Source organism: Ctenopharyngodon idella, chromosome 19 (assembly GCF_019924925.1).
Source record: "Ctenopharyngodon idella isolate HZGC_01 chromosome 19, HZGC01, whole genome shotgun sequence".
Lineage (NCBI taxonomy): Eukaryota > Metazoa > Chordata > Actinopteri > Cypriniformes > Xenocyprididae > Ctenopharyngodon > Ctenopharyngodon idella.
This window is the reverse complement of record NC_067238.1, coordinates 9,208,385-9,227,159: the sequence shown is the minus strand read 5'-3', so window position 1 is coordinate 9,227,159 and position 18,775 is coordinate 9,208,385. Positions and strand designations below refer to the sequence as shown.

At 36.8% G+C, this 18,775-nt stretch overlaps 1 protein-coding gene across 3 annotated transcripts in view; it reads right to left on the bottom strand.

The window, feature by feature from the left end:
• Window positions 1-18,775, bottom strand: part of kcnh8 (potassium voltage-gated channel, subfamily H (eag-related), member 8) — a 73,420-nt gene that overhangs the window by 8,620 nt on the left and 46,025 nt on the right. The window contains exons 10-15 of one of the 3 annotated variants that reach the window (XM_051873217.1): window positions 16,404-16,653; window positions 15,347-15,561; window positions 10,580-10,618; window positions 7,050-7,270; window positions 6,802-6,917; window positions 5,490-5,545 (exon numbers count right to left, since the gene is read on the bottom strand). In XM_051873217.1, the coding sequence (XP_051729177.1) occupies window positions 5,490-5,545; window positions 6,802-6,917; window positions 7,050-7,270; window positions 10,580-10,618; window positions 15,347-15,561; window positions 16,404-16,653 (897 nt within the window). Of the gene's footprint in view, window positions 1-5,108; window positions 5,546-6,801; window positions 6,918-7,049; window positions 7,271-10,579; window positions 10,619-15,346; window positions 15,562-16,403; window positions 16,654-18,775 lie in introns of those variants that run through there. The other 2 variants (XM_051873219.1, XM_051873218.1) reach the window with 2 other exon arrangements.

The window sequence follows — 18,775 nt, the reverse complement described above, 5'->3', positions numbered from 1 at the left end:
TTTTTAATGCAATAAGAACTGCAGAGTTAATTAAATGATTAAATAAGGATTTTGAGAATATATTTCACTGGGGAAAAACATGGAAAAATACATTAAAATCTAAATTAAAAGCCAGACTGACAATAAGTCTTCCATGTCCTAATGGATTTTTATTAAACATTAATATTCAGTTAATGTTCAGTTAGTTCACCCCAAAATGAAAATTCTGTCATTAATTACTCACCCTCATGTCGTTCCAAACCCATAAGACCTTTGTTCATCTTCAGAACACAAATTAAGATATTTTTGATGAAATCCGAGAGGTTTTTTTTATCCCCCATAGAAAGCAACATAATTACCACATTCAAGGTCCAGAAAAGTAGTAAAGACATTGTGTACTACGTCAGAACTTAGTATTGGCCAATGCTGTTCACGTGAGCAGCACGACGCATGTGTGTGATGCTGACGCAGGAGCTGGCCAATAATGAGTCAGCATTTTGACGTAGTACACGGAAGCCTTCACTGTCTATACAATGTAAACAGCATAGGAGAATGACAGGGGAGTGACGAAATTGTCGAATAAAGTTATTTTTGTTTTGTTTTTGCGCACAAAAAGTATTCTCATCGCTTCATAACATTAAGTTTGAACCACTGTAGTCATATTGACCATTTTAACAATGTTTTTAATACTTTTCTGGACCTTGAATGTGGTAATTACGTTGCTTTCTATTATTTAATTTTTTGCTGTGCGATATATGCTGGATTATATTTCTTAGCCTTTGATGTATATTTTATATATATTGATAAATATGATGTAGTAATATTAAGCAACATGTTTTTACACTTTAAATTTCTATCTATCTATCTATCTATCATCAGAGCTGCACAATTCTGGATCAATTGAGAATCATAATATTTTTGTTTCAAACAGAGATCACAATTCTCCCATGATTCTGAACAGACAACTAAACAAAATAACATGTAATTTACTAGGTTCTGACAAAACATTAATTGCTGCAATCTAAAATATTTAATTAATCTGAATGAATAATTAAAAAAAAAAAAATGATTTGAAAGAATGATTCAGGGAGTTGTTGCCCTGCTTCATGTTCGTCACCAATCAACTATATGAATTGTAAGATGAACTACGTAGGTCTAGGCGGTGCGGGTGATTTAAATGGGTTAATAATTTTAATGCGTTTTTTTCCACCATAACTAATTCATTAAATTTACACGTTAAATTGACAGCCCTAATATATATATAGTTGTGGTCAGAATTATTGGCACCCTTGGTAAATATGATCAAAGAAAAATAAATCTGCATTGTTTATCCTTTTGATCTTTAATTCATAAAATTAGCAAAAATCTGACCTTTCTTTGAAGGAAAAGAATTGAAAATGGGGGGAAATCACATTATGAAATGTTTTTCTCCAAAACACGTTGGCCACAATTATTGGCACCCCTAGAGTTTTTTATGAGTAAAATATCTCTAAAGTATATTCCCATTCATATTTACATTTTTTTTTTTTTAGCACACCAGGGTGATCATGAACATGAAATTGTCCAGCCATGACTTCCTGTTCCACATGAGTATAAACATGAGGAAACACAAAGGCCAAATTCCCTTAATCATTCATCACAATGAGTAAAACCAAAGAATATAGTTCTGATGTGCAGCAAAAGATTGTTGAGCTTCACAAAATAGAAAGCAGCTGTAAGAAAATAGCTAAAGCATTGAAAATACCCATTTCCACTATCAGGGCAATAATTAAGATGTTCCAATCAACTAAAGATGTTACAAATCTGCCTAAAAGAGGACGTGTGTTTAAATCGTCCTAATGCGCAGTGAGGAAGAAAGTTTGAGTGGCCAAAGACTCTCCAAGGATCACAGCTGGAGAATTGCAGAGATTAGTTGAGTCTCAGAAAGCCTAAAAAAAATGTTAGGCCTATTTTTCTGCTGGAGGTCCTGGACATCTTATTCAGATACATGGTATCATGGATTCTAGCAAATACCAACAAGATAAAAAAAAAATCACAACCTGACCGCTTCTGCTAGAAATCGTATAATGGGCCGTGGTTGGATCTTCCATCAGTACAATGATCCAAAACAAACATCAAAACCAACACAAAAATGTGTCACTGAGCACAAAATGAAGCTTCTGCCATGGCCATCCCAGTCCCCTGACCTGAACCCTAAAGAAAATGAGTAGAATGAACTGAAGAGAAGAAGCACCAACATGGAGCTGGGAATCTGAAGGATCTGGAGAGATTCTGCATGAAGGAATGGTCTCTGATTTCTTGTCAGGTGTTAGCTGTTATCTTGGCAAAAGGAGGTTGCAAAAAGTATTGAAATAAAGGTGCCAATAATTGTGGCCAACGTGTTTTTGAGAAAAACATTTATTTCATAATGTGATTTTCCCCCAACTTTCAATTCTTTTCCTTCCTTCATTTATTTTTACAGTCATCTTTGATCATATTTACCAAGGGTGCCAATAATTCTGACCACAACTGTGTATATATATATATATATATATATACATATTAGGGCTGTCAACATTAACGCATGCGATTAATTCAAAATCCTTAACGTGTTAAAATAATTTAACGCATTTAATGCAAAAAAACTAAGGAAGCATGTGAAATTGCTTCATAACGTAATTTACGTCACACAGTTAGATGATCTTAAAGGGGTGGTTCATTGCGATTTCACTTTTTTAACTTTAGTTAGTGTGTAATGTTGCTGCTTGAGCATAAGCAATATCTGCAAAGTTACAATGCTGAAAGTTCAATGCAAACGGAGATATTGTCTTTTAAAGTTATGGCAGTTTAATGCCTATAAAAAAGACCGGTTTGGACTACAACAAGCGGGTTGGTGACATCATAAACCCTGCAATTAACATAAACACTGCCCCTGGGAACACGCAAAAAAGTGGGCGAGGCCATGTCGCGTGTCTTCTTCCTAGGGACGCTGGACTTTGGAAACAATGTTTAAGATTTATGTTTAATTCTGTTCCTGACAATTATAATGCTAATTTAGCTGTCTGTGTTGCACATTTTACATAAGATAGCTTGCAGAATCTACACGAGTTCAATGCTGGATTTGCACAAAGGCTATTACTGAAAGATGGAGCAGTTCCCACTTTAAAAGCAGAAGCTGCTGTTTATGGGCCTCAACCTGTAAGTATGTTTTATTTTTTTATAAAGTTATATAGTTTCTGGGACGTAAACAAAGACCAACGCAGTTTGACTTCGCTAGCCATTTAGCTAAATTCTATTTCATACTTCTCCAACAAACGGCTACAAACACCAACAAACTTCTATGTAATCACACCAGCGAACATCTGTTGGTGTTTGCTGGCGTTTCTGTTATCATTGTACAGCATTGTTTCATTACGGATTTTATGTTGTGTTCACCCACATGCTCGTTCATGCTATAAATTAAAAAATACCCTTACAAAAATGCTACTACTCAGTCATGTATTCAGCTACAGTAAAGCTTTAATCAGAACACTATGGGGCAGCAGTAACATTTACAAGTGACAGCATATCTAAACACTTTGACACAAATACAAAGTCCATTAAAAGCTGTGCTTGCAGAGGTTCTGCTTGACCCTCTTCATCATTACTGCTATCTGGGTCTGATTAGGGCTCAAATTGATACGGCAATATTGACACCATTATTTACATTTCCACCGAAGCAAAGACTGGACTTGCGAAGCACATGCGACGTTTGCCCGGAATGGTAAGGGCCGTGGCGTTTCCGGACAACGTGAATTGTGACAACGTATTCCGGACAGCGAATCACAATACACTGGGCCAGCTAACCAATCTGAGCCCATTACATCTTTCTGAGGGAGGGGCTTCATAGAACCAGGAACTCAACAGAGCGTTTTTAGGAGAAGGGAAACAGCGGTGTAGAATAAAGGTAAAATAGACATGTTAAACTGCGCTCCATAAACGCCCCATAAACACAATCAAGCCTAGAAAAAAAAACAGTGAACCACCCCACCCATGCTGATTATATCAGAGATGGCAGAGAGAATTATTCATTCCAGTGTCTGTTTCGCTTTAAAACACAAACTCTCTGTCATATTGTGTCATTGTATCTGAAGAGCGCGAGCCCTCCCGCACTGCGCTATTCCTGTCTGAACGGAACGTCGAAACATCCCACTGCTGTATGGCCAGATGATATGAAAACGATGTTTCTCGGCTAGATAAAGCAAACCAGCTTCTTGCTATGAAAGTTTTGATGGCTGAGGATTGCAATCAAAGTAAATACGATTGCGGTGAGGTACAGGAGTCATACATTAAGCAAGCGTGAGTCCGTTATATTGATGGGCAAACAAATCATGTATGAGTGCTCTTGAAGCACTGATCGCACATTGTATTTATGCACAGACACATTTCAGTACATTTACGTTATCTTCACACACATTCAGCATAATGTTTGGATTTGTCCTGTGTATGTTGCTGTGTACTTTAGTATATATGCAGGTCAAGGCGGTTGGTTTAGGTTTTTTTTGGCATCTTCATGTGGTCCTTGATCACAACTTGACTTGTCTAAAATGTAAACAAGCTCTTTGCTGTTGCACATACTATACACTGTGACGTTTTTTTGCTATGTTTTTTTTATGGGTGCTTTGGTGTACATAAATGTATGAATTATATGAAATCATATGATTTGGTTATTTGGTGTCCTTTTTTGGAAAGATATCTAAATTTACCTTGAAAAAAGCAAAATACAGTTTTGTGAAAATCACACCAATCTGATGATTTACTTTGCTGGATATAGGCAATGATGGCAAAATGGACGTGTTGAACAAGATAAATGGTGTATGCTTAATTTAGAGGGAAAAAAATGAATCTATTGACATCCCTAATATATATATATATGTGTATGTATATATATATATATATATATATAATAGTAATAAATGATAATATATAAGTATAAGTAATATATTAGTAATTAGTAATTAATATATATCGCACAGCCTTAATACTGAATATGTGGTGTCAGTCTTGAATTCGAGCAACAACCCTGGTGCCCAAATAAACATTCAAATAAACATTTTTACAAACTTCCAATGAATTACACAGAATCATGTACATGTGCGATACGTGGGAAACCACATGTGGTGGGTTCAAGGGCATTGTGGAACTCTGGATTGTTGGAATATTCTCTATCATCAACATGGGGCCAGCCCCACTTTCCTCTTCTAATGAGTTTTATGTCCTCTAGTGTTTGAATAACATCCCCTTCTCCTCTCTCACAGCAGCCTGCCATATGGCTTGTGCGTACCTGGCACCAGGAGCTCACCTGAGATGTGCTGGTTTCGATCTGTCAGTACTCACATTTAGCGCAGGGTTATTAGCCTTAAAACCTACAGTTCATGGGAAGCCTTTCTAAATAAAATTTAAGAGCAGACCTACCATTAAATTACACAACAACAAAAAAAAAAAAAAAGAGAAAATATGACTGAAAGAGATTAAATAGAAAAATCATTTACCTCTTGGTTAAGGTAGCGTAGCTGTCCTCTGGTGTCCTCCGATTTAGCTGCTAAATCTGCAGAGAAAAAAATCCATTTCACCATGTCACCATTTACTCACTCTCATGTCTTTCAAAACCGGTATGATTTTCTTTTGAAAACAAAAAAAGAAGGTATTTTCCAGAATTTCTAAGCTGCTTTTTCCTATGAAAATTCACAGTGAATCAAATTAACAAGGTCTAAATATGATAAAGAACAGTCTAATTAAGCTACACCTTTATGGCTTTTTACACTGTGATTAACACCGGGTTATCGTTGTTCTAAACACCGCTTTTAACCCTGGGTAAAGAACGTTTCACACTTGTAATTTAGAAGCGGGTTTAGCACCGCTTTTTACCCGGGGTTATGAAACCCTGCTCCAGAGCAGGATTAGCACTGCTTTTGCAGTGTTAACCCTGCATTGCGGTGCCAAACTTGTACAGTGTGAAATGATGCAGTGTTAGAATATTACAGCTAGACACCTAGCAACAAATAACCAATCGCATACTCATATTTACCTGCTTTGGACAGTCACGGAACCACTGCGCATTATATATAAACTGTAAATTCAGTATTTGAGAGGAAAAATGTCAAATGCTGACAGAAAATGCGACAATTTGAGTGAAGAAGAGACCGTTTAATTCTTACCTTTATAGTCCAAAATGTCCATTCAGTATAAACTCAATAGTATAGTAGGCAATATGAGGATGCGCAATGCTAGAGCTATGTAAACAGGTCGCGTGCTGCGTTTATCCAATCAGTGACACTGACACTGCTAATATGCAAATAAGAAGGTTAACTTAGAGTTTAGGAATGTGCAACGTAAAACATCAGCTTATGAATACCCAGGATTAATTTTTAACCCCAGGTAAATTATGAGCAGTGTGAAAAGTGAAGCAAGATAACCCAGGATTCCGTTAACCCGGGGTTTAGAATGACCCAGGGTTAATCTTTTGTGCATGGAAAAAATAAAGCTAAAAGCAATAGTCTTCAATTTTACAGGATCGGTCAACATACATACGAGAATCAATGAATATCCATGAGAGTGAATGAAATTTAAGAGGGAAAGAACAGCTTGGACATCTGTGTCAGATCTAAAACAACAGTAGATATGGGTGACTTTCTTTAAATTTCTTTAAGGAGATAAACAAAAGATTATCATCAATAAATACTGGAAATGGTGTTATCCTTCATTGTGCGTCAGCCTTGAAATACTGGCATAAAGACAAAAGACGCCACAACAACTTATCCAGCCACTGCTAGCACACACATATACACACACTCACTCACAAACCTGCTGTGGTGGCAGTGGTATTAGTTGCACCACTGACAGTGTGCTGATGACCGGAGGAAAATATAAACGTGTGGGAATTTTCTGTACCATCACTGTCCTCTGTGCCGTCCACAACCCTGAACACACACAAACAGAAATCCACTTTACTGTTCTCACAAGGTCCTTCATGCACCAGTGAGCAAATGTCTATTAAAATGCTGTATCTTTTAATGCTTTTTAAATACATGGATGTGTAGGCGTGTACACACCTTGGGCTGAGATTTGCGAGGTCAGGCTTTGTAACAGTTGTATGCTGAAACTGGAGCTTTTTGTTGGTTTGGTGATCATTTTTCTGCATGTGCATTTTCTGTTTGGTTCCACCACTGAGATAATGTATCTGATCATCTTCATCATCATCATCTCCCTCGTCTTGATGCTCAGCTATTGGTGGATAGCACTGGATCACGTCTCCATTTCCCCTCCCTTCCATCTGTGATTGGACAGAAGAGATTGTGCTGAGGTCATGTGAGGCCAGATGAAATTTGGATGACTAACCTTGGATGACTCAACGAGAAAAAGAATGACTTTCCATTATTAACAAAGAAACAAGTAGATGAAAGGACATCTAGTTAATGTGACAGTACTTGCTCACTCCTAAGAGAATTTCTTCTTAAACAGTCATTTGGGGCATTTACTTGGCATTTAAATCATTTTTATGTAGGTCCCACATTTTCCTTGCCATCTTCTCCTTAATCATTGAACCAGTAAATAATTATCTAAGTGCGCACTCAGAAAAAGCAAGGCAAGTTTATTTAGAAATAATACATTTAAAAGGGGACCTATTATGCCTTTTTACAAAGTCTTGAACTTGTATTTGGGGTCAACTAGAATAGGCTTTTATTCTTTTCATTCTTTCTTTCAAAAAACACTGTATTTTTCACATATTTTACATTGCTGCAGCACCTCTCTGTCAGTAACGCAGTTCCTGTTTCAATGAAGCCCATTCTTCCAAAAAGCAGAGGTGCTCTGATTAAACAGCTGGACCAGTGTGTTGTGATTGGTCAACTGCTTCGACCCTAACCCTAACACACTACTAACTCAACTCAACCAGGCCTCGCCCCTTTTTTGCGTATGCCTTGAGTGTCATTGAAGGTCAGCAGCAAAGACATTGGCTAATAAAGTGAGATTAAATACATTAAGTAGATTTGTATTATTTAACATATTTAATTATTGCAGGTTTGATTTGATTTACTTTGATTAATTATAATTTTTTTTTTTTTTTCAGAACATAAAACTAACATTAACCACAAATTTATATTACCGCAATGACACAAACACTAACAGTCAAATTCTAATATGCTGATTTGGTGCTCAGTTATTATTGGTGCTCAATTATTAATTATGGTTGTTATAGTAATTATGGCTATTACTATAATTAAAAACTGTTTTTGCTGCTGAACATTTTTGTGGAAACCACAATATATTTTTCAGGATTATTTGATGAGTATAAAGTTCAAAAGAACAGCATTTATTTGAAATAGAAATCTTTTGAAATTTTTCTGTAGATATATATCTCATGTCTGTGAGATAAGTATAGCCTATAAACTGTGTTTCAGTTCATTTTTGTGACGCGCTCCAGTTCAGGGAGACCTAGATGGCAGAAAGCGCATCCTGTTTGTTTTCTTGTCATTGTGAGTTTACACAAATAAAAGTAGACCCTTTACGGTTTCGAATAATGTATTACTCTTATCTTATGATGTATGATCAAAAATTACAGAGTATTTTAAGTTGTTTAAGCTGTTATCTGGAAAAATGCAAGTGATTGCGCGGTGCCTCCATGTCATGCGGTAAGCACGCTATAGTTTAGCTTCCGCATCCCGCACAAACACTTGGATATGCGCCTAATAATAGCGCACATTTATCTAGTTTAAGGTTAGAGCGAGCAGCCATGTAAAGTTGCTACATACAGGTTTCAACTGATAAGCCATATTTGAGGTCGATGGATGAAAGGCGGACGTTTCGATTTCCTGCCCGACATACTGTAATTCGCCACAAGTTTTTTTTTCTGCGACTAACCGACTAATAAAATATTTGGTCGACTAAGCCCCTTCTAGAAAACTATTAGGAGGCAGCCCTAATATTTCACAATATTACTGTTTTTACTGGGTTTTAATCAAATAATTGAAGCCCTGGTGGGCATTAGAGACTTGTTCCATTTTGCCTGGGAGAAACTTGTTCCACAAAAACCTTAATTATTCCATTTACGATTATTGTGTATCTAAATAAAAAGAGAGAAAACTTTCTCTTCTGTTTGTATGGAACAGAGAGTGCATGTAATAATTAATATTAAATAATTTATTTGTTTATTTAAATATTATTATAAATATTGTTATTATTATTATAAATTGGAATCATTATAAGCATAATGTAGTATCAATATTACCATTACATATATCTTAAATTTTAAATTGATTATTGGCTACAGCTGATCCACAAAAAGTCCGCATTAGCAGTCATGATTAATGTATATAAATCTGCAAGATGTTTAATTGATGCATAAAAAACTACTAAGAAAATAAATAAATAAATAAATAAATAAAGCCCAAAACAAATAATAATAATAATTTAAAAAAAATCACATAAAAGACATAAACAATGCACTGAAAAACATTAAGCTTAAGTGCAGCGCACTGCTTAGTCAGAGAATGGACAAGTAAACAGATGTTTTTCAATAGGACTTCAATGTGGGTACCAATGGGGCGTACACACACACACACACACACACACACACACACACACAGAGAAACATACTGCTGAAACAGCCTACACACTTTCCCTCAAGGACCAATTAGACAAAAGCTATGAAACAGCAGAAACACAACAAAGTGAATGTCCTTAGGTAAAACTCATGTAATGGTAGCGGTCTTAACACTTGAACTTTGACCTTGCTAGCAATAACCCAGTAAGACTTTTACCTTAACGCATTAAAAACAGCTGGCCAGGCAGCTTTGATAATATAATGATCTATGACCCCAAGTCGTACGAGTGAGAGTGATTATGTCACAGAACAAACCCTAAAGGCATGATTGAATCCGCTCAATAATAGACATTGTAATGGGTTTTGCTGTGCTTTACACCTCATGGTTCTCACGTGCATTGCCAATTACATAGTGAAACTCTGCAACGATGTTGGCTGGAAATAACAATCTCCATTTATAGAACACTTTAAATGTCAGTCCACTGAAAGGTGTCAGAAAAGTCAAGAGGTAAAACACAGCAAAGAGACAGAATAAACGTGAGGGGTATTCCCCATCTATCTCTCTTTTAATCTTGCTCTCCCTCTCTTGTTCTATATATACCTGATTAATTACACTTTTCGTAGAATAATTTGGTCATTTTCCCTGTTGAATAATTGAGGCTCCCTCACACTGTAATTGAAAGAGCGGCAGTTTCCCAAAGCAGTCAGTCATCCGGCACTTCAATAACCGCCCCCCTCCTCCTTTTACCCCTCCCTCGCCCCTAAACGCGCTGTTCCCCTTCCTCTTACGCCGCTCCCTCCCTGATTACTGCTTCAGGCATGGAAGGACAGGGAATGGGGAAGATGATCATCACCATCATCATCAATTTTTCGTTCTCTCTCCCTGCTGTTTCAGAGCTGTAGTGTTCTTAGCTTCCCTCATTAGGCAAATGAGGCGGGAGGTAGATCATTGTTAGGGAAATGAGCCCCAAGCTATTATAGTCAACACAGCACTGTTAGTGGATAAGTGCGGAATGATTGACAGCTGAGGAGAAGACGCACCTGTGTGTCCATGGACTTACTGGACATCCTGGATATGACCTAGAAAGTGAGACATATGGCTATATGTAAGCATACACTACCACTCAAAAGTTTGTGGTCAGTAAGATTTTTTTTTTTAAGAAATGAATATTTTATTCAGCAAGAATACATTAAATTGATCAAAAGTGACAATACAGACATTTATAATGTTACAAAAGATTTCTATTTCAAGTAGAGTTTTTCTTTTGAGCTTTCCATTAATAAAAGAATAGGGGTGAACTCACCCCAAACTTTTGCACAGTAATGTACATTCAAACACACATATCAATCAATCAATCAATCAACCAATCAATCAATGTATGTATGCATGTATGTATGCATGTATCTGTCTGTCTGTCTGTCTGTCATCAATTGATTGCAAGGTTAAAACTATATATTGGTGGATACAAAAAAGAATATAAATCTTGAGTCCATGAAAAAATAACTAAATCAGGTGATGATCAGGTTAGGCTTTTAGTGCTACAGAGATGCATTAAGGGTTTAGGCTATGGATATGCACAACAACTAATTTCATTAAAGGGGTCATGAACTGCGTTGTTTTATTCTTTTATAATGTTTCCTGGGGTACACTTATAATGTTAGTATTCTTTTTACATCAAAAATGGTCATAATTTAGAGATAAAATTCATTTTTCCTACCCTGATTTTAGTCCTCTGATTTGAACGCTCTGTTTTAAGGGGTGCATCTGCTGTGAGACTTCAGTGTAAACACCCACTGCTGTGATTGGCTAACATCTTTCCATTTGAAATAGCCAAGTATTACTCTCTCTTTAGCATTACTCTCTCTTTTGACTATTCCAGCTCTCAAGGTTAACTAATCGTGAAAAGTGCTGCATTACATTTAGATCTATGGCATTATATTTAGATCGTGGCATGAAAGTTTGCAGTGACGGACAGCTGATCACATGTTGTTGAGTGCATGAAAGCAGTGATCTCGTCATTGCAACTTGGGGTGCTTTCACACTTTTTTCGATTGCCTGGCCCGAACCCGAGTTCAATTGCTCCCCCCTCCCCCTGCCCCCACTGGACTGTGTTCATATTATATTATTTGGGTCCGACCAAGTGGCAACCTCGCCCAGTTTCTCTTGAAGCCAATACGGAAGTGACTTAAACTGCGATTCATCGACTGGCCGCTAGGGACAGGCTCCAAAAGAGAGCAGAATCTCATTGAGTCCCATGTTAAAATGGCCAACTTTACAGCAGAAAAAAACATGTTAACAGCCTGGATCAAATTGTGGTTTTGGTCTATACTGCTAATTTTGCCCTTCATGACAACTCTGAAGGGGGTGAATTTTTTTATAACTCATCCGTTTAAATTATATTAAGCCTTAAAGTTCTGCATAATTAGGGCGTGGTCACTTGAGTGACAGGTAGATTGCGCTGCTGTCTGTGAGCCGTCATGTTACCTCAGCTAATGCCAGCCGCTGAATTTGGCATCTCTGCCGTGTTTGTGATTTTTCTGGATTATTTTTTACAATTATAAAATAATATGGCTTGCTGCGTTAATGGTCGAGACTCGAGACAGATGTGCGTCTGTGTACATGTGCACGCATGCGGAAGATAAACAGAACACACGCTGTTGGATCGTGGCATTGGCTTAAAGTTTTGTTCCTGAGATTTACTACAATGACAATTGCGGGAGGATATAAAACTCCGACAGCACTGCTTGGATATTATAACTAAAACTGCTGCATTTTGAAAAATTATACTTTGGACGCGGGCTCACTTGTTTGTGAGATATAGATCATATATAGTTTTACAACATAAACGCTGCTCAGGTTGCAAATTTCTTGAAGAACGATGATAGAGAGCAGATCATTCAGAAGAAATGTGATGCAAACAATGGATAATATATCAATATTTCACGGATTTAACGCTTTTGTGGACAAAAAGAACTGTTTTTTATTTTTCAATGGACGCTCATGGACATTTTACCCAAGTGCCACGGATTGGATTCATCTCGCGATCGCTATTTCATTATAAAGGTATGAAGTCCCGTATGATTTTTTCATGTTGTTATTTGCACACCCGACACAAATTACAATTACTGATGCTGGAGCCTCTATATTGTAAAAAAGACACCGTATATTGACAGTAAACCTTTAGAACTTTTCAAATGATATAACTTGTTATCTTTATTAATATTTTAGATAGTATCTAAGATAGATAGATAGCTCCTTTGCCTGCTAACATGATCACGTCGAGCTAGGTGGGCGTGGTTTCAGCACCTCAGTTCCAACCACGTCCCACCTCTTTGCCCATTTTCAGTTATCCGGGAGTGACGTGCGGTGACGCGCTGCTAAGATAGCAGCGGCCTCATTTTTGCTTCAAAAATGCTCTTCAGAAATAAACGGGTGATGTCACGGACACTACATCCATATTTTTTACAGTCTATGGGTCCGACCCACGGTTCGTTTGCATCATCAAATCAGCAGCTGTTTACTCCGTTGCTTAGTAACGACGGTCGATCGCTTTCTTTACATAATTTAAATACCATTTAAATAACAGATTTTTTCATCCTACTAAGAGAAACAATGCAAAGTTGGCTGTTTAGTCAATGGTTTGATTTACTGACACATAGACAAAGTAGAATATATTACATATCAGATCAGGCATTAGAATTAACACAGTTACTTACATGTTGTTGCATTACTGTCGAGTCCATATCATAAAAGTCTGTTTGCAAAGCCTGCGCCAAAATGCGATTCATTTACCAAAGAATCCACAGTGAAATACCGAATACTAATAAATAAAGCTCAACTGAGACATTCACATTGTTGAAAATAAATAATAACCATATTCCTAGCATAAGGATCCTTTGAAAGATAATGCTATTTTTGTCCTGTTGTATTGCTCTTCTATCCTCCTCATTTCACTAACATGCCAGTGGGCGGGGATAACGTTGATAAAGTAGGTGTTGATTTCTTCTGCCGAGGCGGCATAGAGTACCTCAGGGATGACGTGTTTTTGTAGTCCAACCCAGAAGTTAGCGGCGCATGGGTTCCTTCGATCGAAAGCCTATGCATTTTTCCCATAGACTTTTGGAAAATCGCAAAAAATAACCTCTGTGTTTATAGGTTATGACACTTACACGTTTTGTCTATCAAGATAATCTTTACAAGTTAACACAACATGTATACATTTTGAAGCCTAAATAAAGTCGTTAGATATAAAAAGCTAACAGTAGGCTATAAACGGACTACAGCACACCATGGTCACGGATCAACGTCACCACCACCAAACTTCCTCAAACTTTATTTAAAAAACAACTTTATTTAAAAACATGCTCGCTGATTATGATTTGCGCTGTGTATGAATACTTATCCACTTTTTCATGAGAAATGCTGTCCAAATGTCCTGTTTGTCATAATGACATCTAAAGTCCCCGCCAAAGGAAGCAGTCCCTTTTAGCAATTTGTTAGCAACCGCCATTTTTAAGACAGAATAAAGGTTTAAAAAAAATCACAAGTGGGTTATAACTGGTGTGTTTTATGTCATAGATCAAAACGTGAAAATATTTAGAGGCTTTGTTAACCACAGACCTTATTTCAGGCGATTTAGCAAAAACCCATTCAAAAAACCCATTGACTTTAGGGCGATGGAACCATAAGTCCTAAAATGCTAACTCGCTTCCAGGATTTGCCTACAAAAACATGTCATCCCTGAGGTACTCTATTTCACCTACCTATGACGTAATAGATAGGCACATTCCAAGATCAGTCGTTCAATAGGCCTGGTGTCAATAAAAGGTTTTATTTGACTAACAAGGAAGTTTTTAGTTCTGAAACTTACAGGATATTCTTATAGTACGATGACCTCTTATATATCAAAAGCTCAAGGAAAAGTTGATTTCTCAATTCATGACTCCTTTAATGTTTAAACATAAATTTTGCAACCGACTAGTCGACTAGTCTAACCCCTCCCCCGGAGACAGTCTGTAAATGCGATCCATTTGAAATAGACTACTTAATCTATGAACAGTCAAATACTGAATGCCACTAAAAATACATGCAATGTGCTTGCCTTGCATTATGGTCATTGTGTATTAAACTTAAGTGTTCCTTAAGCAATGCCATGTACTGACAATTATACATTATTTAAGCGTATTCTCTTCATTAGGTTGTTGATATAGCAGCTGTTCACATGCCAAGTAAGTTTCATTCATAATGTTTCTCTTTTAATCCGATAAAAAAAATGTCATACCGTATTGTCCCTCATAACCAGTATAACAAGCCTATAAACAAGCTTAATTGTTATATACTACTTTGACATGACATAGAAGAAAACGGAAAAGATTTGTGTAGGCTTTCAAAATACTCCCTCACCTTGCTCATCTTCCAAGTAGACTTTTCTCTGAACCTGCTGCAAGTGCCACAGAGAAAACGAACGCATGCAATATCTGAGGTAAAATGAAATGATTTTGTTTTCCGCTCCAGATAGACACTTTTCAGAATAATATTATTTTTAAAATGTATTATAACAGTAACAGTAATTTAAATGTAGCCTTTGTACAAAATATAAAGCAAAACATTAAATGTGAGAAAAAAAACTGTAAACGAAAAAATGTAAACGACTATTATTTCCAAGTCGACTAGCAGCAGCCGTATAGTTTAATTGACTAGTTAACTAGTCTTGCACATCCCTAGTTTGGGCAACTACAAAAAATAAATTAGCGAATCAGTAAAATGAAATTATAGTAGAACAACACAGTGGTCATGTGATGTCTTACATGGCTCTCTTGACCCTCTCTCAGGTTATAGGTGAGGTCGTGCGTGATGTCCTGCACAAAACGGTGGGAGTATTCAGGATACAGGTCGAGCACCTCATACAGACCCCTCAGATTAATGCACTGCAGATCACAGTATGTCAGTGCCTTGACGTCAGCATTTGTCTTTATGACGCGGTCATCAACTGACATGTTGGCACCAATCAAGTCGCCTTTACCTGGACGTGTCACACAGGAGCACACAAACAAACAGGAAGATGCAAAAACACATGAGTATTTTGTCAGCTATCACTTGGGAGTTACAGGAGTGTTTAGTCAGTGTGTCAATATGTAGGCTAAAGTGGAAAGCTAATCCAGCATGGGTTCCCCTAGGAGTCTCTAACTATGAGGAATTTATATAATAGAACAAAAACATAAAATTGTCTCAAGTAATGTTAACCAGAGTCCTTATTTTACACATAAATCGAAAACCACTATTATTAAAACCCATTAGAAACTCCCAAAGGAACTCGTGGCTTGAAAATGCTAATTTGTTCAGCATTTTAGCACAGTGGGACTACAAACAGCTCTATTAGCAGCACAAAAACATACTGTATTAAAAGCACATATGCATGTAAACACAAAAAAACTGAACCTTCTTGAGAACTCAATGTCAGAGAGACCTTCCTTTGTCAGCAGGGTGGATAGAGTGTGTGAGGGAAAGATGAAAAAGATAGTGTGTGTTCTTTTCCTGTCAGAACTCATAAGGTGATATTAACACAAACACAAGCACACACATGCTCGCCCACACACACACACACACAGGCAGGACCTAACAGGATGATGGGGATTATATTTTTTTCACACATTAGGTCCACTGTCCTATGAGCCTGCTGTGTGTGTGAAGCCTCACAGAGAGAGTGACCAATCACAGAGAGCAGTTTTTGTTGGCAACTGTAGGAACACATGGGCCCTAAAGTCTTCACTTAATGAGAGGCAGTCATTTTTCCCTTCATGCTAAAACTACACTGAGCCTTCTGAGCTGTGACTGTGTGTAATTTTTGTGTTTGTGTAAACTGACCGAGGATGGCTAACACCATGCTGTCCTTCAGCACCTCCATGGAGCCGGAGCAGACAAAGAAAAGAGCCTGTAGAGCATCTCCCTGCCGAAGAAGATACTCGCCCGGTGCGCAAAACGTCGTCTTAATGTGCAAGGAGAGAGAGCGGAGACACCCACGACTCAGAGATGAGAAGACGGAAAGCTCTAGGATCTCTTTATTCAGATGCATTGCGATGTCCGAACGCAACTCATCTGGAAAGTCTCTCAAGAGCTGGGGAGAGTGCATAGGAAGGAGAGAAAAAGAAAAGAAAAGGAATAAGAAACAGAAGCAAAAAAAGAATAAAGAAAAAGGATAATAAAAATAAAAAGAGAAAAGGAAAAAAATGAAAAGAAAGGTGTAGTTAACAGAAGAAAAGAAATCTTGTGTTTTTTTGTGAACTTTCAAAACAACACATTACATTCATCAAACTGGCACTAAAATCAGTAAGCATGCCACTTTATGACTTTCCACCCTTAAAACTGAAACTGGAAGTATTCCGGCCATGCCTCATTCCTGCCCTCCGCCACCCTTCATCTGCTCTGCTCATCCATCCATATATGCAACCATCCTTCAGCCTGACTGAATGGCATCTGTCACTCTCCCCTTCACTCACAGCACACACATCCCTCTTTATCTCTCGCTCTCTGTCTCCTGCTCTCCGGCCATCAGCCTCACCATCTATTATTCATAAATCTGTGATTTAGCAAGGTGTTTAGATTTCATCTAATTTTTTCCCGCTTTTTCTCTTGACTCTGGAATAAAGTCCCAGGCTGAAGGACAGAGCGCATGCAGTTGTCCCCTCCTCAAGTGTCCAACTGTCTATCTAAATTATACTTGCTTTAGCTGTTCCTTTGCTCTTGGCTTTAGTATGTTACTTTATTATTATTACATCACTTACAGTACCATAGTATAAAAATGTAGGTTTGGACTTGATACCATGGTTTTCTTTTATGTTGGAGTACCATGTAAATAAAATGGTATGTGAATATGTTAAATTAAATTAATTATGGAACTAATATTATTGCATGAAAATTACAATAATATTATAGAATAGCCATTATATTATTAAAGGGTTAGTTCACCCAAAAATGAAAATTCTGTCATTAATTACTCACCCTCATGTTGTTCCACACCTGTAAGACCTTCATTCATCTTCGGAACACAAATTAAGATATTTTTGATAAAATCTGATGGCTCAGTGAGGCCTCCAGTGCCAGCAAGATAATTAACACTTTTAAATGCCCAGAAAGGTACTAAAGACATATTTAAAACAGTTCATGTGACTACAGTGGTTCAACCTTAATGTTATGAAGTGACGAGAATACTTTTTGTGCGCCAAAAAAGACAAAATAATGACTTTATTCAACAATATCTAGTGATGGGCAATTTCAAAACACTGCTTCATGAAGCTTCGAAGCTTTACGAATCTTTTGTTTCAAATCAGTGGTTCGGAGCGTGTATCAAACTGCCAAAGTCACGTGATTTCAGTAAATGAGGCTTTGTTACATGCTTCGTTACGTCATAAGTGTTTCGTAACGTTTCGAAAATTTCAATGGTTCATGTGACTTTGGCAGTTTGATACACGCTCCGAACCACTGATGGGTGTAATTAATGACAGAATTTTCATTTTTGGGTGAATTAACCCTTTAAGATACACATTTCTCACTACGTAATGAATTTTCTTTAATTTATAAGTTAAATAATTATCCAAACAAAACATTAATCAAATTATGGCATTTATTGGTGACCTAATACTTAAGAACTGATAACCAAATATTGTTTGAATACTGGTCTATCCGACCAGTATTTTATCGGTCTATCAGTCTATCAGCTTATCTATAATTATTTATAGGAGATTTCTGTTACTCATTAGCAGATAGGAAGTGACTTATAGATGTGTAAAAACTAAATAAAATATTCATTATAGACAACAATAATTTATATATTTAAATGTATAATATTTTAGAATAGCCGTTTTAATATTAATAATGCTAATCAACAAATAAAAATGTATTATTATTATTAACATCATCATTATCATCATCATCTAACTGTTAAGCTTCACATTTCTATCTAGATAACGAATAGCTGTTATTTTGAAAGTTTATCCATACAATACATGAAACCAAAGATGCCATTAATATTAAAGTACTGATAACCAATTAATGTGTGAATATTGGTAAAAAAAAATACTGGTCAACTTTCTGGTCTATCAGACCATTTATAATTTTTTAAAGGGGATAAAAACAATTTATAGGGGTTGAAAACAATAGATTAACAATAAAGATTTAATCTAAAGCCAGTTTAATGTTCTGTTCCAATATGTTCAACTGTATGAAACACTAGAATGCAG